The sequence below is a fragment of the Macrotis lagotis genome, chromosome 8 (genome assembly GCF_037893015.1).
Source record: "Macrotis lagotis isolate mMagLag1 chromosome 8, bilby.v1.9.chrom.fasta, whole genome shotgun sequence".
NCBI lineage: Eukaryota > Metazoa > Chordata > Mammalia > Peramelemorphia > Peramelidae > Macrotis > Macrotis lagotis.
This window is the reverse complement of record NC_133665.1, coordinates 134,109,506-134,130,823: the sequence shown is the minus strand read 5'-3', so window position 1 is coordinate 134,130,823 and position 21,318 is coordinate 134,109,506. Positions and strand designations below refer to the sequence as shown.

The following is a 21,318-nucleotide window of genomic DNA, read 5'->3' as shown; positions in this document are numbered from 1 at the left end:
AGGGCGTTTGGTTTTTGGATAAAGCCAAGAGTTATCTGGAGCCAAGTCTGGTGAACAAAGTGGAGGAACTGAGCTGGGGAATCCCATTTTGGGCCCAAAATAAGCTAACTGTAAAGCAAAGAGGCTATTTTTTTTTTTTTTTTTTTTTTTGTGGAGGAGGGAGGGAGAAGGGAGGGAGAAGGGAGAGAAGATTCTAAAGGGAAGAGGTCCCAGCATGTCTGCTATGGTTATAGCCCTCAGGTCAGAAGACCACATGTCCCTCCTACCTAAGGGTTTCCATTCTCCAGCCTGGGAAAGGAACCATACCTGATGACACAGTTGCCCCGGTTGGAAGCAAAGATGACGATGGGGGCAATGGAAGACTCCAAGGCCCGGTGCAGGTAAGTGAAGCACTCAATGTCCAACATGTGCACCTCATCTACAAAAAGCACGCCAGGAACCAGCTCCGCTACACCTTGGTCAATGTACTTGTTGACTACCTTGTTGATCTCCCCTCGAAGCTTGTCTAGGAGAGAGAAGAAAGCCCATGTCTCCTCCTGTGTCTGGAGCTCAGAGGAGGCCTGGGAAGCTGATCTGCTGTGCAGTTTACAGCTGAAGCAGCCGAGGGTGCAGGGGTTCAACAGCTGCCCCCCCCCCCCCCGGCCCAGTCCCACAGGGAGTGAGCAGAAGAGGCAGAAATGGATTGCATTCAATACAGAACTAGAGAAATCCATGCTATGTCCAAACTTGGCCCAATTCAAACAGCTTTCAATGTTAGGCCCTAAACTTGAAAATAAGATACAGTAGATTTACTATCCATCATCTTATAGGAAGGTCCAGCTTTCAGAACTTGGATGAAGACTCAGAAAAGCTAAGCGACCTACCTAAGGTCACAAGTCTTAATACAGTTTTATTTTCCAATCAGCTGGTATCAACAAGAACTATTCCACCATATCAGAGCATGCCAATGACGCATCACTGTGCAGTAAAACAGATGAAGATAAAGAAAACTGCCCAGAGGGTCAAACAGACAGGACAGTAGGCCTAGAGCTTCTATGATATTCTGATAGACAGGTCTCAGATTCTCCCCAATTTACCTCCTCTACTCACTCCTTCCCTGGCAAAATTAATTTAAAATAAAAAGCAAATGCAAATATTTAAGAAAACAACAATATGTGACATTTTCATTTGTCAAGATATTAACTAAACCCCAGTCAAAGGTAAATAGAAAAAAAAACTCAAAGGAGTACAGAGAAGGCAGTTTGGTGGGACAAGAGCTGGGTGAGGAAATCAGAAGACATGGCTCTGAGTCTTGATCCTGACACGAATGGCAGAATGTGTGTGACCATGGAGAAAGTAATTTTATTTCTCTGAGACTCAGTTTTCCTCATTTGTAGATTGGGGATAATACTACAGCCAGCTCCCTCACATGGTTTCTATTAAAGTCAAACAAGATAACGAAGGAGAAAGCATTTGGTAAATTTAGGAAGCTCTATGCTCATTACTATTCAACTGTAAGTTGCTAATGGGGTATTTTGGGGATGGAGAGTTAGACTTGTGATTTCATTAATGTATAGAATTCCTAGAAGTCACACTCTCACCAATGCAGACAAATGAATCATCTGTAATTCATACTTGGGCACTGAGAGTTAAATGATTTACTACCCACAGTCACACAATGAGTATGTGAAAAGCAAAACTTGACCCCAGGTCTTCCTTGTCCAAGGATAACTCACTCCCCACTGCCTTGTGTTTGTCAGGCAGAGGGAGTTCATGGTTTTCTACACAAAACCAAACCCTGGACAGTCAAAGTTAAAGCCCCAACTAATTACAGGATTTTAGGGAACACTAAAAATTTTGGGATGCTATGGAACTTTAGTTCTTACAGTCACCTTTTAAAAACATTCAAGAACATTATGACATTCAAAATGGAATAAAAAGTAAGTTAAGTACCTGTGATTTCAGTCTTCTTTGGCTTCATTAACTGACCCATCATGGAAAGGATGTCTTGCCCACCCTACACAGGATGACAAAGGCAGACAGTAATGAGCAGTCAGCCATCTCAGTTTCCCAACCTGGGCTCTGTGCTCTCCAGCATTGGCTGCCCCAGAATGGCCTGTCTTTTCAGGCCCACTGCCTCTCCAAGCCGGGAAGCTTCTTCTCCCTTCTCTAACATGATCACTGTTCCCCAGGTCTAAGTAGAGCAGCACATTTAATAACCACAAAATCCATCCCTCCACTCTCCTGCCAGATGCATTCCTATTCATGACAGAGGAAAAGGCAGCACAATCCACTCTGAAGGAGAAAGGGATTTTGCAGGGGGTGCCCAAATCTGTGGTAGGTATATATCAAAGGATAGAAATGCACCAAGAGCTAGCAGAGGCCTTATCTGACAGAGGAATGGGAGGTCCTGGTTCCACTACAGTAAATTCATTTTTAACCCACACAGGGATCCCACAGAGCACCACCCTACAAGCTGTATGATCTGGGGCAAATCACCTAAATCTCTCCAAATTAAAGTTTTCTCATGAAGCTTCAAAGGAGAGAGGACTGGACATTGTTCTCTCACAATCATTAGATATTACTTAGGTTTAGACTCAAAGGCTTAGAGATAACATGCTAAATCAAATTTCAAGTTAAATAACTTAATACAGACATAATCTCAAGCAGTATTCACCAAGGTAAAGAATTTTGGAATTGAAAAGGAACCTTAGAAATCACTAAGTTCAACTCCTATCTGAACCATTAATTCCATCTACTAGCATGATATAGTGCACCTTCAGGAGACATGAATTACAGTATATACAGAATCTGCATAGAAATACTATTGATACGGAGCAGCATTGTAAAGAATCACAAGACTTCCACAGAGACAATAGTACATCTAGAGCAGGTACAGAAAAGACACCAGCTAGTTTGGAAATGCATCACTCTTCTAGCTGGTAAAACTTTTATTACTATAGTATTTGAATAAGAACAAAGGTATTCCTCCGACTCCTGTCAATACTAATTGCTGAGCACACTCCTGACCGAAAAGGTCTTCTCTCTTCCAAGTAGCTAAGATCAGATGACAATCCATTTCCAGACTCTGATGACTTGCTAAAGTTATGGGTCAGTACCTGGGGCCTAGCATTGGCCACATCCAAGTCATGAAGGGTCACATCCTGAATAATTTCCTTTTTTTTGTGCACATCGCCCTTTGGCAAGGGAACATATTCTTCTGCTTCAAGGTCAAATTCAGTAGCATAGGTATCACACCTGCCTTGCCTCTGTAGAAAAGGGAGATAGAGGAGAGAAGGATCAAGTGAGCTTCCCTGCCAAGTCCCTGAATGACACACAGCTGCCAGAGATAAAGGCCTCAGTTCACAATTACAGTCCTAACAACCCAGACTACGCCCCGCTCCCCTGTTGGCAAGAGAAGCCCCCTATCTACTGATCACCAGGCTCAAAAACCCTGTTGAAAAACACCTGATATTTTCCCTACTTAGAATCTTTTCCCCTCCTTTTCTTTTAACTGTATGCAATTCCTGATAAAGGACAAATCCAACAGATTAACTGGAGACTGAGGGAACTGTTCAGACTCTTTTGTAGGTGGATGATTTATTGTATGATACGAAGTATTATGCTCATCCATTAAAGAGCAAGTAACACTGTACAGTACATTTAAAATCAGATAGGAAAAGAATGCCAACTAATGCAGTCTTCCCTTCCCCATGCATATATCTTGGGAAGAAAATACCAAAGAGATAAAAAGAAGATTAAATGCACTGCACATTTCAATTCTAGAATGACTAAAGTTGTTTTGGTTTCCCAACCTCAATTCTCTAAACCTGTTTTACATCTTATTTATTTATTTTTAAAGAAATGTTTTGATCCTGCTAAGGTCAAAGGGCTACAGAAAAGGAAAGTAACTTTTATTCCCTCTGGAGGTGCCATCGGGGGAGTCAGTCTGTCTTCTCACCCCCCTGGATCCCAGTCCTGTAGGCATTTCTGGTGAGAAGGGAAGCAGCCTCAAAGATCCTACTAGTCAACCTCTTCACTTTACAAACAGAGAGTAAACTGAGGTCTGGACACTCAGTGACTTAGAGAGTTAGAAGTTGAACCTGGCTCCTGACTCTACATCTGGTATCATTTCCACCATCCTGTCCTGATTCAAAAACAAGAGCAGGGAGGAAAAAAATAACCCCTGCTCCTTAGCCACCTATGACAAACATATGAACCAATTTTGTTAAAGGGAAAAGGGATGCTGGCGTGCCACCACCCTCCCAACCAGGACCTTCTCCAACGGTTACCTTCACTGCACCACTGTTTGCTTCTATGTATATCACGTCTCCAGCCTCCACTCGCTCTTTCTGCAAACTTTCAAAGATGCTGGGGTCCAGCTAAATTCAAGAACCAGAATAGTAGCATTAAAAGATTAAAAGCACTAGAAATTCAATGCTCAAGATTTTTTTTTTAGGTTTTTGCAAGGCATTGGGGTTAAGTGGCTTGCCCAAGGCCACACAGCTAGGTTAATTGTTAAGTGTCTGAGGCCGGATTTGAACTCGGGTACCCCTGACTCCAGGGCAGGTGCTCTATCCCCTGCGCCACCTAACCACCCAAGATTTTTTTTAGAAGAGAAGAATCTTTGGAGAGCTCTGAGTAAAGAGCTGGAGCCAGATGTCTCATGAGAGCAAAATAACATCTTTCTTTGGATTTGAGAAAACTTAAAATTATTGAGAGGATGACTTAAAAGTTGGCAGAAAATCATAGCTTGGCCTGGGACCTGTTCAGAAGTTAGCTCTCTTTGAAAGGGTGTGCCGTAAAGGCCACCTGTCATACGATCTAAAACTGGACTGATGAAAAAGCCTGAGCAAATTCTCTCTGGCCAGGCAGCTTAGCCATGCTGGTCACTGGGCACGTATACACATACTCATGGTCATCTCAGAGTCCAATCATTCCTTCCAACTTCTCCACTCTTTTCTATCTGGCCATTTTGAGGGTCAGTGAAGGTTGCTTAAGGACAGACTTTCTTTAGAAGATTAAAATACCTTTCTGGAGCGGCTAAGTGGCACAGTGAATAGAGCACCGGTCCTGGAGTCAGGGGTACCCGAGTTCAAATCCGGCCTCAGACACTGAATAATTACCTAGCTGTGTGGCCTTGGGCAAGCCACTTGACCCCATTGCCTTGCAAAAAAATAAAAATAAAAATAAAATAAAGTACCTTTCAGATCTTGCTCAACAAGGACAAACTACTTGTGACTAAAAGTGACACACCAAAAATTCCAGACTATGAGGGCCTGAAGGAATATTAAAGAGTATTAAGTCATCTCTTCACTGAACAAAGAAGTAAACTGAGGCTGAAGAGAAAAGAATGACTTGCTCCAAAGTCACAAGGGGAAAAAGTGGCAGTTTAAGCTAGTAGCCCGATTTCCCAGTGCTCATTCCATAATATTATAGTATATACACTTTTCTCCTTAATTATTTATTATTATTTTTCAGGTTCTTTTGCAAGGCAATGGGGTTAAGTGACTTGCCCAAGGTCACACAGCTAGGTACTTAGTAAGTGTCTGAGGTCGGATTTGGACTCGGGTCCTCCTGACTCCAGGATTGGTGCTCTATCCACTACGCTATCTAGCTGCCCCTTCCTTAATTATTTTCTGAAAGTTAAAAATAACCTGAAGAGAGGGAAACCTTCCAACCTCTTCAGGCTTATTATTAATAAATGTAAAGTCTTACACTTGGATTCAAAGAATCAACTTCAAATATTTGATGGAGAAGTAGGATTAACCAGTAGTTTAATCAGAAAAAGATCTGGGAGTCTTTAGTTGACAGACAGCAAGCTTAATCTGAGTCAGAAATGTGATGCTGCAATCAAAAAAGTTAATAAGATCCTAGACTACCTTTTAAGAGAGGAAAAAAGCCCTTAGGAGTCAGTGACAATCCTTCCACACTTTCCCCAGATCAGAGCACATCTGAAGAACTGCATCAGAAAAAAATCTGGGCTTGAGGGACAGATTTCAGAGGGAATATGAACTCAGATGGGGGAAAAATATGATGTCTTTATATTCACTAACTTTGAACCAAACTAGCTCTTTCTTCACTTAGAAACATGATTCTGAAAGCAGTGCCCAGACTCACCTGGACTGCCCAAGGAATTAAACAGCTCTGATCAGGAGGAAGGCAGTCAAGAATAAAGAGGGACCAGGCAGTCTAAGGACACAAAAGGATTGGAAGGGCTTGGAACATGCCCAAGGGATCAGAGCCCAGATGCTGAAGGCAGACAAGTTTAAGTCTGCTGTCTGCACACTGGTCCATGCTCCACCTCGGGAGGTGGGAGGTTTCTCCTTCTTGGTGGGCCTTCAGACAAAGAGAGGCTAAATCATATAGCTGCTAATGCCCCCAATTAAGTGAATTTCTTGATGTTCCAGCAGAAGATTTCTGTAACATCTTAATGTCTCAATACTAGGGCCAAATGTCAGAGACTGCAGAGCAAATCTTCAGAAAATTAATTTAAAACAGACTAAAAATGGAACATTTGTCTGAGGTCTTTCCAACTGCATTCTTCATGACTAATCCTCCTCCATTCTCCAGCCCAAGCAAATGAGTTTGCTGTCCTCACATCTAGCACACCCTGTCTCCTCACCACCATTTTCAAGAAGCCCATATTTCCTTTAAGATTCAGTTGAAGCACTGCCTTGGACATGAAGCTTTTCCCAATACACCCAATTGTGAAAGCCCTCCCTCTCTGTTAGGTCTCCTGCCTCTGCTCCTCTACTTTCTGGCCATCTCCTGCAACAGAACACAAGCTATGTAAGAGCAGGGATGCTTCTGTTTTTGTCTTTGAACCCTCCCCTCCTCCTGGTACCTACCCTACTGCCTGCCTCAAAGTTGCTGTTCAATAAGCGCTTGTTGATTGACTATTAAACTTCAAGAAAGGTTTCTCTTTGCTAAGTTGTGTATGGGGGATGTGAGAAGCCTATCAGCTGCCAAGTCCCAGAGCCAGGAAGAATGACGACTCCTCTTCACTGTTCAATGAGATGAGGTCTACTGTGCTGACTGCAGGGGAGGCAGGACTGCATGAATTATGCAAATGTACCACATAAGCATGGAAGCTATGACAGCATAACTACTAAGTGAGTGCATCAATCTGACATGGAAAAATGAAGGACAATTTTGGTTCTTCTCCCAGGGACAAAGTACAACTAAAATCTTAGCTGTATACATCATTTCATTTAGGTTTTAATATGGAATGCAAATTTTTTCAATTTTTGTATATTTTTTTACTGTTTAATTCCCAAATTAAAGTTATGGTAATACTAAAGAAATGGAAGACTCTGCTATAAAAAGATATGAGAAGGCTTCAATTGGGAATGGTTTAAGAGAAAGAAAAATGATCATTTCCCAATGACCTATTGGTGATCTCTACAAACTAGTACCCAAGACATCTCAGAATCACGAAAGGTCAGTGTTTAAAAGCAATTCAAGCTCAACCTCTTAATTTTGTAGATGAAGAAACTCAGTGGCAAAGCATGCAAGTGAGACAAGTTCAAGGTCACAGAGTTGGCACAAGGGCTTGACAAGGAAAAGTTGTGCCATGGTCTCCTCTTCCTAGGAGGACTTTCACGGCTGCCTGCCTCCCCCCACTTCTTCCTTAGGACCTCCAGCTGTGGCTGGATACCTGTCCTTTCTGTTCCTTCACAAAGGTACCTTACCTGCTTAAAAGAACACAGACAGAAACAGAAATCACACTAGGTTCTCAATCAGTGAAGTGTATTAAAAAAAAACAAAACCCTGGCCAGGCAGAGTCCAGACTCTGGTTCCAGCTCCAACATTCCCTGGCTCTAAGACCCAGTCAAACATTTCCTCAACACTCAATAGAGGGTCACACAGTCCTTCTGGTCCTTCTAGCTCCAATATTTTACACCTCTGAAATGAATACAATAAACATTAAGGATCCCACAAAAGCCTATGTGGCACTAGAGAACAGAACTGTACAAGATGTACACACCTTCAACTGCTTGGTTCCTTTTGCTGTCTTAAGTCCTATGATGACATGGCTGATGGTCTTGCCGTATCCCCCCATTGGGTTTTCAGTCTCACATGGAGTTAATTCTGTGACTTCACCTTCGTACACTTCCTTGGTCTCCTTTATCCTCAGACCTGGAAGAGAAGAGAGGCAGGGCCCAGTGAGACGCTTCACCCTGTCCTCAGTTTCCCCACCCCCACTTCTTCTAACCATTAAAGAGTCCTGAGCAAGGTAACATCTAGATGGCAGGATCTGAGACCTGAAGCTACACATTTCTTCACCTAGGAAGGCCTGGGTTCTAATTTAGCTTCGGCTGCTTACTGAGTAGCTCTGAGATCATGAGCAAGGCATTTAACCCTCTGAGTCTTGAGGCAAGTCTCTAGGACAAAGCAAGAGATGTTCCCAGACTGACAAAAGCAGAGCTCCTTAACATGGAAGAATTACTTCTATTTTTCCAACTCCCTATTTTGGAGCTGTTCTTCATAAAAACTGAAAGTTACATTTTTCAGAATCTCAATAAAGAAAATAGAAAAAACGACAAAAAGCCCACCATACCCACCCCTCTATTTCCAGTTCTGAGCCACAATGATAACTAAAAAAATAAGGTCTGCCTACCTTATGGGAGATATAAACCTTTGATAGTTCTTAAATCATCCCTAGTTTACTTATAGCTGCCTAACTCTCACAGTAATCCAATAGTATCTCTACAAATTTACTTTGAGGTATAAAAAAAGTTTTTCCAAGCAAACAAAGGGAGGTCAACAACTGTGGCTCTCTAGGTCAGTTTTAAAGTTGGTTCCTTCCTTCTCTTTTAGAAAGCATGAAAAGAAAATGGTTTGAGGCAGAAAATTACTTAAAAGACTAAGCATGTAACTTGGACACATCTTGATCAGAAAGCCACACAAAAAGATAGAAATCTTTGTTGGTAAGGGCTCTCCAAGTGGGGACTAAGGGACACAACACTATCCAACCTACATAACATATCTTTTCTCTGGCATTTTTAGAAGAGTTGCTAAGAGTCAAGAGATGACCATGTGGGCTGTCACACAACCCAAGCCAGTCCATATCACTGCCTCTTCCATGTAACAGAGTCAGCTAGGGACACACACTTCATCCACAATCAGCCATTCCAATATGGAAGTGCTGTACTCCAGAACTAAATCTCATCATCTACATTAAAAAAAAATTCAAAGTATTTTCTGGGTCAAACCCATTTTTTCCTTTGGATAAAGCAATTCAGAAATGTCTCCCCCTGCTGGCCTGGGACTTAAGAATACAGTTATTATAACAAAAGTGACAGGTGGGAGGGACAGAAAGCTCTCTTAAACAGGAGACAAATGAGGGGAGTCCTGAAAAGATGCCTGTATCCAGTGATGCCTTAAGTCTTGGGAATAAATACAGGTTTTCAACAACAGGCGCTGGGCCAAAGATAACTTAACAGCTACTGTATTAAATCTATTTTTAGAGGGTCTAGAAATACCCACACAATGCAATTCTAAGTCAGAGCACCTGGTATGAACATTAAAAATTTGAAGGTGAAGAGGGAAACATTCTAAGTCCATATCATCTAAAAACACGACCTTAAATAATGCCACAGCTTCTAAATTTATGGGAAATCTGATGGAATCTAGATGAAGAAATAAATCGAGACCCAGGCCCAGCCTTCCTTTCTTTCTACTGCCCTCTTGGGCTCCTCTCCCCTCATTCATAATTCTGCCAAGGGACCCTTTCTCTCCTCCATCCCCTGCAAGAACCCATCACTATGCTGCCCTTACTCTTCTCAATCAGTGAATCGACAACAAGTATTTATTAAACTTCTGCCACACACCAAACACTGGGGGATACATACCCAATGCAAAGAAGCAAGCCCTACTTGAAGGAGCTTACATTCTAATGGGGTGAAAACAAGTCTAAAGAGACAGATGGAAGAAATACAAAATGAATAAGTACAAATATATCCAAAGTACTTAATACAAGGTCCTAGAGTAAGAGAACTAGGGGCTGGAGGAAACCAGAGCATCTGTCCTGCAGAAAATGGTACTGAGTTCCGCTTTAGGAAAAGCCAAACTCTTGTGGTGGAGGTCAGAGAGGCCATGGAGGGCAGTTGGAAAGACAGACGAGTACCAGGTTGTACATGGATTTAAAAGTTAAGAAAAAGAGCTTGTTTTATCCTAGACTCAGGGAGTCATAGAATTGAGTATGGGAGTCATACAGCCAAATATGCATTTAAGAAAAATTATTTTATGCAAATTAAAGCTTCTCTAAGGCACCACCTCACACCTCTCAGACTGGCCAATATGACCAGAAAGGATAATGATCATTGTTGGAAGGGTTGTGGGAAATCTGGGACACTATTACACTGTTGGTGGAGCTGTGAACTCATCCAACCTTTCTGGAGAGAAATTTGGAACTACACCCAAAGGGCAACAAAAATGAGTATACCCTTTGATCCAGCAATACCACTACTGGGTCTATACCCTGAAGAGATGATGAAAAAGGGCAAAAACATCACTTGTACAAAAATATTCATAGCAGCCCTGTTTGTGGTGGCAAAGAATTGGAAATCAAGTAAATGTCCTTCAATTGGGGAATGGCTTAGCAAACTGTGGTATATGTATGTCATGGAATACTATTGTTCTATTGGAAACCAGGAAGGATGGGAATTCAGGGAAGCCTGGAGGGATTTGCATGAACTGATGCTGAGTGAGATGAGCAGAACCAGAAAAACACCGTACACATTAACATGGGGGTGATGTTCAACCTTGATGGACTTGCTCATTCCATCGGTGCAACAAACAGGGACAAATTTGTTGCAATGGAGAATACCATCTGTATCCAAATAAAGAGCCATGGAGTTTGAACAAAGTTCAAGGACTATTCCCTTTAATTTAGAAAACAAAAACAGATATCTTATTGTCTGATCTTGTTATCTTTTTTTTTAGGGTTTTGCAAGGCAAAGGGCCTTAAGTGGCTTGCCCAAGGCCACACAGCTAGGTAATTATTAAGTGTCTGAGACCGGATTTGAACCCAGGTACTCCTGACTCCAGGGCCGGTGCTTTATTCATTACGCCATCTAGCTGCCCCTGATCTTGTTATCTCTTATACTTTTTGTTTCTCGGATATGATTTCTCTATCATCACACTCAATTCGGATAGATTGCTTTCTGTGGGTGGGGGAGTAAGATTGGGAGAAAAATTGTAAAACTCAAATAAAATCTTTAATAAAAAAACTATTTTAGAAGCAATATGTAGACTGGACTAGAGTGACCAGAGGCTTGAGGTGGGGCTCACTCAGGAAGCTGGCACAAATGAGACCCTGGAGAAGGGAGTGTAAGAAAGACAGGGTCAGAGAAGAGAGGGGTTGTGAAAGTAGAAAACAGAAAATGGGCGGAGGAGAGAAGGCCGGCAGGAATCCTGGAATGAAGGTGACTTTGGAGGTATGGCAAGTGGACCAAGGGCAACAAGTTTAGCTCTGGCCCCACTTCAACTGAGGTGAAGATGGTTCCAGGACCCCCAGTATGAAGTGTCTACCACATAACTCCCTAGGTGTGCAGGGCTGAGCCCTCTATCTCCCAATGGAGATTCAGCTGAGAGCTCAAGAGGTGATAGGGAGAGCACAATTCAGATGAGCCCAGAGAACAGTGGCACAACAACCCAGGGCAGGTGACACACTGAGGGTCTCGAGTCAGGAAAACTCAATGTCACACCGGGCCGCCAGACACTTATGAGATGTGTGGCACACCTCTTCCTGATATCAGCTACCTCACTTATGAAGTGGGCAGAACAAGAGCATCTAGTCCTGGGGCAAGTATCCATAAAGCATCAGCCCAGTGTCTGGTGCTCGGCAGGTGCCCTCCCCTCCACAAAGGGAGAAAAGAAGACCATTAGATTTGTTAATAAGGAGATTAGTGGTTTCTGTGGAGAGGGCAGTTTTGGTTATGTGGAATCTTCCCTTTTTGGCCTGGAGCTGGGGGGAAGCTCAGGCAGAGAAAACAGCAGCTGGATACAGGTCAGAGCAATAGAACAAGAATCCAAGGCCTGGGCTCTAGGCCTGACCCCTGAATTGTGATCCCCACCCCCACCCCGGCTTCTCATCATAAGGATCTCTATTCCTCCGTTCCCTTTCACACTCAGTTGTGGGAGAGGAATGGTTTCAACATCCTGATCACTAACCTATCACCATCCTGACTGCCCTCAATTGCACTGAACCTTCTGTAAAGGTCAGTTCTGCCCCTTCAAAAGTTGTGGGATCCCAATACTTCATTTAATTTCCCTGGATCTCAGTTTCCTAATCTGAAAAATGAAGGGGGTTAGGCTGGATGACCTTTAAGGTCCCTTTCAATACTGAATCTCAGAGTCTTCATCAACTCAAATTAAATTACGGATTTAAAATAACAGTAAAAGACAAGAATGTTTCATGTGTGCCCCTACACAAATGCTAAGCCAACTGCAAACTTTCCAAAAGACAGGGATAACGGAGAGCCAGATGAAAAGGAATTTGAATAGCACTTTAAATGCGACTTTGAATATGTTTTAAAAAATGAAATATTTTCTATCAAAAAGAAATAAATCCTCCAGATGGAATGCTTAACAACATTTTGTGTTAGGTGAATATGACATGAAATTCCTCCAAAGGGGAAGAATTCCCATCTTTCACTATTGGCTGTATTTGTTTAGAAGTGGCTGCGCTGACATGCAGGGAATGTGGACAGCCGGTAGCCACAAAGGAGGCAAATTGTTGCTGTCTCTGAGAATGACAACGCAGATGACACAGGTTTCATCTGAGGGTTCGAGTTTCCAAATCCCTGACAGGGACCTTCATCACATCAAGGAAACAGCCCCGACTGAGCTCTTTCTTGCGGTTCGGGGCCCAGTGCTCCCCTCCCCCTGCCCACTTCGCAGGAATTCAAAGGCTGCCCAAGACTAAGGCTCTCTTTGATGACATTCAATGGGCTTCTCTTTTGCACTGAAGCAGGATTAAGACTTTTTTTCTCACCTTGCTGTAAAATCACGGACCAAGAAAAGAGCCATGGCAAGTCACAAAATGGAAACCAGAGAAATTTATTATAAATGTTTCCAGAACTAAAGGCAATTAAGTTATCTTTTGAAAAACCAACAGCATAAAAAAGCAAGTTCTGACAAGACTTTAATCATCTCTCAGCCAAGGTTCACATTTTAAAAAACAGGAAGATTTTCAACATTTGGTGAGGTACTACTTTTAATTTAAACTTTATACTTGCACATAAAATTAAATCAAATCCAAGGCATAGTTGGGTACACAGATGTTAGAATTAAAGCAGCAGTGATCACAATTAACTCGATCAATCATTGGTTTATGACACAGATAAACCCAGCTCAAAGGAATCAACATTTGCATTGCAGATCATCCGTTATTAAGCAGTTATTCAAACTTTGACCAAAAAGATACTCAGGTTCAAAGAGATCTGTGGGAGATGCTAGTGGTCTTTCCACCTGACCTGCTCTGACCCTGAATGAAGATCTTTCACAAAGACTTTCATAAAAGCCATTTACACTGTAATAACCATAATTAGGCCCTTTGCTGGCCATAGCCCTGAACAAGACTGGTTCCCAAAAGGCTGGCTAAAAACAAGGAAATCTATTCTTGTAGAGAGGAAATCAAATAAGAACATAATTCTTTTAAAGAGAGAACAAGGACCATTGCTACTCACTACCGAGCATGTTGTTGTTACCAACTTTGCTTTTTCAGTTTTCATTTAGCTTAAAAGCTTACTCGACAAAAGTTCTTGATCTTGTTCCAAGGAAGGGTAGACCAGTTTTCCTACTCAAACTTCAATTCAAACTATGTGCTACATAATGAGAAGGACACTGAACTTGGAAATGAGGAGACTTTCACTTGGGGCTTCCTCATGCCACCAATTGCTGTGACACCTTGGGGAAGTTGTTTGGCTTTTCTGGACCTTGGATTTCTCAATTATAAAAAACAATGGGGCTACATTACATGTTCTCAGATCCTTTTCTTGTGATAAAAGTGTAAACTGGTGAATCCTGAACAAATATTCTACAAAAATTATCACAATGGATTCCATAGTTGATGAACCCAATAAGTCTCTACTAGAACCCCTGGGTACCAAGGCACTGCCAGTGGGGGCATCTAGTCACCTGCCAGATCTGACTCGCCCCACCAAAAATAGTGACCCTCCCAACCCAACCCCTCCTTCTGCCCTTAAGGCCTGAGAAATTCCTCCCTTGAATTTGGGGACTAAGTATAGAGAGGAGCGGCTGGAGACAGTCATCCCTTCAGCCTTCATGACAAGCCAACCCCAAATTAGGCTTCATCCATCAATGGACAGAGCCAAGCCCCAAATGACATCTTGCCACTTGTAGAGCTGCCATGTGTCTGCCCCACCCCCCCAGCTCCATTACCTTAGAGTTCCAATCCCAATCTCCAGGACTGAGTCTTAGACCCAGCCCCCAATACTGATCCATATTCAATCTTCTGGGAGACAAGGATGGTCCTTCAGTATTTGTATCTTTGCTGCTTAGAGTGGCAGAGGCCTGGCACCTTCCTAATAAATGCTCATAGACTAACTGATAGAGGACATAAGATAAAAGATATCCATTTTCTTGCATGGGGCGCAAACAAATGGAGTTCCCCTGGGAAGGTCCAGAGATGACAGTCAGCCATTAAAGTCAAAAAATGGCTAGAAAGTAAAGTAAATACTCTAACAACTTTAAGACCCTGACAAAGACTTGAACACACTAATTCTTGACATGGGATAGAGCTATAAAATTATCAAGCAGTCTCCCAAAAATATTACCAAAAATTATGAACCAGCAGTTTTCAAAGGAATAAATTCCCTGACTGCAAACTGACCATGAATAGTGACAGTTTAATTAAAAAATCCTTACTTGAAAAAATAAAAATTTAAAATATAAAGTTGTCTCTAAAATGTGATTCATTTTATAAATTTTTTTTTTTGCAAGGCAGTGGGTTAAGTGACATGCCCAATGTCAGTCACATAGCTAGGTAATTATTAAGCATCTGAGGCCAGATTTGAACTCAGGTCCTCCCAACCTCAGGGTTGGTGCTCTATCCATTGTGCCCCTAGCTGCCCCTATAAAAACTTACTTTAACAAATAACTCTAGCTGCTTTCGCTTATTCTATTAAGGAAAATACATTTGTCCTGTAACTATAGTGAGCATTTTACTGTAATTTCTTTGGAACACTTAATAAAATAAAATTACAATCAATAATAAAAGCAAAGACCAAACATGCTTCAGAGCTTACATGTCATCTAGTCTGGCCCCTTCAATTTTTACAAATGAGAAAAACAGATGCAGAATGACACATGATTTACACAAAGTCATACAAGATTCAAACCCAGGTTCTCTGCCTATGACTATAGAGCTAAATAAGAAAACTATAATAACAATTCAAATCCAAATTTGAAAAGTTGAATTCTACCGATTAGGTATCCCTCCACTGATGAAATGAACAATTTCATAATTCCATTTTGATACTCACCAATAGCCCTTCTGAAGTTTTCCATCAGAACTTCTGTCTTCTTAATTTCTGTAGAGTAGACTTCACTTCCCACCATAGGACAGAAGGGGACTTTACTACCCAACTCTTGAGCAATAGCCAGGGCTAGGGCTGTCTACAAATGGAAAAAAAAATGATGAAATAGTTTTGTTTTTAGATTTTTTTTTTTTTTTTGCTGCAAGGCAATGGGGTTAAGTGGCTTGCCCAAGGCCACACAGCTAGGCAATTATTAAGTGTCTGAAGTCAAATTTGAACTCAGGTCCTCCTGACTCCAAGGCCAGTGCTCTATCCACTGCGCCACCTAACTGCCCCCCTATGATGAAATAGTTTTAGGAGAAAATGGGAAGGGGAAAAAGGGGAAAGGATTTGATACAGACAGACAGGATCATGGTCTAAATGCTATAGAAAACATCATTACTATATGCTTTTTATAAATAAATTTCTTTTTCAAATACAAGAAAAAACCCCTGCATGTTTTAGAAATCATTTGGAAAAAAAAATCTGAAAATGCTTGGTCAGCAATGAGTATATCAAAATGGCTTATTATTTTAAAGTTATGATTGTATGTAAAGACCACCAGACTGCCTTCTGTGGGGGGGGGGGGGGGAAGCGAGATTAGGGGAAAAAATTGTAAAATTCAAAATAAATAAATTTCCTCAAAAAAATAAAATAAAATTACTTTAAAAAAGATATGATTGTACCTTACCAAGTTATGGGTAGGGTTGGGGTTTGGGGGTGCCAAGTATGACCTCAGAAAAATTTTAAATGAACATTTGATTCAATTTTTACAAATATTATTAAACTTGCCCTAAGATGGTTACAATCTTCCCAGGGTGATACTTGTATACAAATGCAAAATAGAGTGATATAAAGTTATTTCAGGATCAAGAAAGAATCAGGCAAGGCTTGAAGTAGGAGTTGGCCACCCAGCTATCCATGGAAAGAAGTTAAAGATTTGAAAAGATAGAGGTTGGGACAGCTAGGTGGGACAGTGCTGGAGAATCAAGAGGACCTGAGTTCAAATTCGACTTTATACACTTAATAATTACCTAGCTGTGTGACCTTGGGCAAAGCCATTGCCTTGCAAAAAAAAGAGAGAGAGAGAGAAATTGGAGGTATGGGAAAGGTACATTCTAGACCTGAGGGAGCCCAGGTGCAAAGGACCAGACAGGTAAGAGCCATAGAACAGACTGGAGGAACAGAGATGTAATAGGAATAAACTGAGATACCCAAGTGAGAGCTGGGTCTGTTTTCTCCTTTGCAAAAAATGAAGGGACTCGTATAAGCCAAACAGAGGATTTCTTGTATTTTACTCTGGAAACAAAAGAAGTCACTAAAGGTCTTTAGGGGAGTGACACTGTAAGATCCAGACACTGTGGAAGGGAACAAGAGAAAGTACAAGAGCATGGAGGACGCAAGGGCAATAATCAGAACAAGAGGATATAAAGTCTAAATGCATAAGAGAGGGGTAAAAGTGCATAGTTGGGCAAATCCAAGCAATGATTGAAATATGGGAGTTGTCTTCCACATGATCTTATTTCTCTCTCATTATTTCCTTGATTTAAAGACAAGAGGAGCTTGAATAAAGTCAAATTCTCATTCAACAAATTTCTGCCCCTACTGAGGGCAAGGCACTGTACCAGAAACAATGATGGGGGCAAACAATTTCCTTCACTGCAATCAACTCAGTTATGGGAACCCCTTGGAGCCATCTATGTGGGGGTACTGAGGGCTGCTAAGTCTTCCCACGGAGTCTCCAAAAGCTTCGTTCTACCGTTTTTGAGATAAGCAAAGTCTGGTGCCCTTATGACAATCTCACCCTCTTCTGAACTCCATGTTATGGTCAGTGCTAGACGATCAGGCGCTGGTTTTAAAATCTGCTCTGCTTTCTCACATTTTACTTCTCTTCTTGAGTTTTAAGGTCCTTAATGGGAAGCCCCATGGAGCTCCCAGAGACAAGCCTGTAGGTTTTTCATTTGAATTTCTTGAATTAATTTTGGACCGTTCAAATGAGAAGTTACTTTTTTCAAGTTCTCAGAAGGAAAAGCCCCAAAAATATTTTTTTCCACAAAGGAAAAGGAATAAGACACAGAAGACAAGATTCAGAAATTAAGCCTCCTCCAAGGACCACAATCCCTCTTCTCTGGAAGCATGCCAGATGAATCTGAATGTTAAGATACCCAACTATATTATTTCACATTGGTCCTTTAAAAGAAACCCATCCAATTTAGAGAAACAAAGCATAGCTAAGATAGAAGTTCAGTTTAGTTTAGACATTGGGATCATAGATAGGTTAAAGAAATGGGAAAGAAGATACCTTGCCAGTTCCAGGAGGTCCTGCCAACAAAACAGCTCTGCCAGCCATTTTCTTGCTTTTGATTAATTCTACTATTACACCACATGCCTACACAGCACCAATGAAAAAGAAATAATGATATCAATATGAAAACATTGTTCAAGGAGATGTGTACACTCTTTCTCTCATGCAGCAATCTTAACTAGTGGTTGCATTTCAACAAGGCAATAATGAATATTCACCATATTGGAGAATGCAAAGCCACGCTGGGCTCCATCCCCATGGGACACTAAGACACTAAGGCCGTGCTGATGGAACCAGAGGTGGGATGTGATCACCTGCTCACCTCATCGCTGAAGGGCCCAGACAAGTGAGGGGATTTGCTAGTGGGGGGCCCAAAGGGACAAACAGATCCCCCCGTCCCAAATCTAGCTCTCCTCCCACTGTGCCTCACTCCTCCGTCCTACCAAGCTGCAAAAGGCTTCCAGAACATGCCCGGGGCCAGCGGGTTAATGCGTCATCACCGCCCGGTGATGAGACTGCCAGGGGGCACCACACTTCGGGGAGAATGGGCCCTGGAGAAAGGGGCATCGGGCAGACCCTGACAGGCCGGACACCCCCCGGCCTGCGCCCGCATTCAGAGGCACTGTGTGCTTTTCTCTTCCACGTGTGGAGGCCAGGAGGGGCCTCCGTTACCCCGGGCGCCCCGCATCTGCCCCCTCCGGGAAGTCCCGCCCCCGTGACCCCGGGTTTGGGGGGGCCAGCTGGGGGAGGGGCGCCGCGGCTCCGGGCCCGCCCCCCGCCCCGGGGCCCACCTCGCGGGCGTTCTCCTGCCCCACCAGCCCGGAGGCCGCCTGCTTGGCCAGGCCGCCCTCGTCCAGCCCCAGCCCCTTCACGTGGCTGTGCGAGGCGATGCGCTGCGTCTTCGTGGTGCTCTTCACCTCCTCGATCTTCATGTCGGCGGCGGGCAGGGGGCGCCGGGCAGGGGGCACCGGGCAGGGGGCGGCGGGCAGGGGGCGGCGGGGCGGCGGGCGGGCGGCGTGCGCGCTGCGAGTCCGGGGCCCCGCGGCCGTTACCAGGGCGTCCGGCCGGCGCCCGCCCCCGCACGGCGCCCATTGGGCGCGGCGCTGCCCGCGGCGCTCTCCATTGGGCGGCGGCCACGTCCGTCGTCTGCGCTCCAGAGGGCCCGCCCATCCGCTTCCGGGTGTGTTACTAGGGTAGCTTTCCCCGGGGATGACCGGGAAATCGGCGCTTCCTGGCGGGGGTGGGGCCTGGGGCCTGCACGTGGACGGGAGTCTGCGTGTGTGGAGACTCTGTGTGTGTGTGTGTGTGTGTGTGTGTGTGTGTGTGTGTGTGTGTGTGTGTGTGTGTGTGTGTGTGTGTGTGTGTGTGTGTGTGTGATGGGGAGGCGGGCCGCCGGTGGGTGTGGCTTGTGGTCCGCACGTGGACCTGAACCTGATGCCGCGCGCGTGTGTTGTGTGTGTATGTGTGTAGTGTCTGTGTATGTATGAGTGTAGCATGTGTGTGTAGTGTGTATGAGTGTGTAGCGTGTGTTATGTAAGGTGTGCGTGTCTGCATGTGATGGGGAGGAGGGGCAGTGTGCTGCCACCCGGCCTGTGTGCATGGATGTAGCGCACGTGTGGCAGGTACGTGTTTGGGGGGCTCCGCAGAGCTGACCCGCCTGAGATTTATAAAGGGGTGGGGGAGGGGCCCTGTAACAATCTATCTTTTTTTTTTTAAGGTTTTTGCAAGGCAATGGGGTTAAGTGGCTTGCCCAAGGCCACACGGCTAGGTAATTATTAAATGTCTGAGGCTGGATTTGAACCCAGGTACTCCTAACTCCAAGGCTGGTGCTTTATCCACCGCACCACCTAGCCGCCCCTGTAACAATCTGACTCATGCACAGCCGAGGCCTGGGTCAGGTAGATACAAAATGGACGTATGCCGGACCTGTGAAGGTCTGCCCTCACTCTCTCCTAACACCAAGTCACCAAGCTTCCCTATCTGGCCTTTTAAACTCTTCATATTTTGTTTTCAGCATGACTAGTAATGAAAATATGTTTTGTATGCATTTATATATTCATATAAGTATATACTATATAAATAAAATGGGTGGAAGGAGGGATTTCATATGTGTATATATATTATATATATATATGGTGGGGGGGAACTATATTTTAGATATATGAATAATGGTGGGGGGGAAAGAATTTGGGACTGGAAATTTTAAAATATAATAAAAAAACTCTTCAGAATCTAGTCCCTCCTTCTTTTCCTAGCCATGAACAATTTTCAGATGGCCCTGACTTCAGACCCAGTGACCTGTCCACTATACCACATAGCTGCCTATATTATATTTCTATACACACACACTAATACACACATAGCTCTGTATATTTTACTTATTTTTTTTAGGTTTTTTGCAAGGCAATGGGGTTACATGTCTTGCCCAAGGCCACACAGCTAGGTAATTAAGTGTCTGAGGCCGTATTTGAACTCAGGTACTCCTGACTCCAGGGCTGGTGCTCTATCCACTGTGCCACCTAGCCACCCTGCTTTGTAAATTTTAAAGGATTATGTAAATCCCAATGTTGCTCTCTATTTGGAAATCTTCGGTGATTATGGAATATCATATAAACTATAGCTGATTTAAATGTTCACAATCTGACCTCTGTCCATAATCCACACTCCTTTCCACATACTAGACATTTCATCCATGCAGGGCCACAAGCTATTCCCTTGTATTTCTAAGGCGCCATTGTTTTTGTGGCTCATTCATCATCCATTTCTTGACTCCATTTGGGTTTTCTTGGCAAAGATGCTGGAGTCATTTTCCATCTCCTTCTCCAGTTAATCTTGCAAATGAGGAAACTGAGACAAAAAGGGTTATTAAATGACTTGCCCAAGCTCACCCAGATGACGATGAGTCTTCCTGACTCCAGTCCCAGCATTCCATCCACTGTGGCCACTCAGGGACCCGGGCATCTCTACTGCAAACAACCGAATATGAGATACCTAAGCAAAAAGAATGGAGGAGTGTCAGTGAGGAATTGTCATTTCATATTTCTTGAAGAAGGACTAACTAGAATTTCTTGTTTCTGAAGTAAAAGGAAGTCAGTTAACAGGCAGAATCAGGGATGCTCACCTTAAGTGCAGAAAATTTGGAGCAGAGGCAGGGATAGGACTTCTTGGGGGAAGAAGTATGTCCCAAGATAGAGCTGCCGTTACTGAAGATAGGACACAAAATGGGGGAGCTCCCCTGGAAGAGAGGAAGTGACCCCAGAATACTATCATTAGTACTCTAAAATTTGGCACCCTAGGGTAAAACTCTAGTTAGGACAGTTAGAAGGGGAAGTGGGTAGAGCACTAACCCTAAAGTCAGAAGGACCTGAGTTCAAATATCGTATAAGACATTTATTAGCCGGGTGACCTTGGGCAAGTCACTTAACCCTGATTGCCTGGCATCCAGGGCCATCTCCAGTCTTCCTAATCCATATCTGTCCATGGGAC

The 21,318-nt window shown here is 43.4% G+C and overlaps 1 protein-coding gene across 2 annotated transcripts in view; it reads right to left on the bottom strand.

Annotated features, from left to right (window-relative positions):
• Positions 1–18,826, bottom strand: part of RUVBL1 (RuvB like AAA ATPase 1) — a 28,405-nt gene extending 9,579 nt beyond the window's left edge. Inside the window, exons 1-8 of one of the 2 annotated variants that reach the window (XM_074198419.1) lie at positions 18,624–18,826; positions 17,830–17,916; positions 15,495–15,627; positions 7,970–8,121; positions 4,272–4,361; positions 3,099–3,248; positions 1,933–1,996; positions 307–505 (exon numbers count right to left, since the gene is read on the bottom strand). In XM_074198419.1, the coding sequence (XP_074054520.1) occupies positions 307–505; positions 1,933–1,996; positions 3,099–3,248; positions 4,272–4,361; positions 7,970–8,121; positions 15,495–15,627; positions 17,830–17,916; positions 18,624–18,764 (1,016 nt within the window). In that variant the 5' untranslated portion in view covers positions 18,765–18,826. Of the gene's footprint in view, positions 1–306; positions 506–1,932; positions 1,997–3,098; positions 3,249–4,271; positions 4,362–7,969; positions 8,122–15,494; positions 15,628–17,829; positions 17,917–18,275; positions 18,484–18,623 lie in introns of those variants that run through there. The other variant, XM_074198420.1, reaches the window with a different exon arrangement.
• Between the last annotated feature and the right edge of the window lie 2,492 nt (positions 18,827–21,318).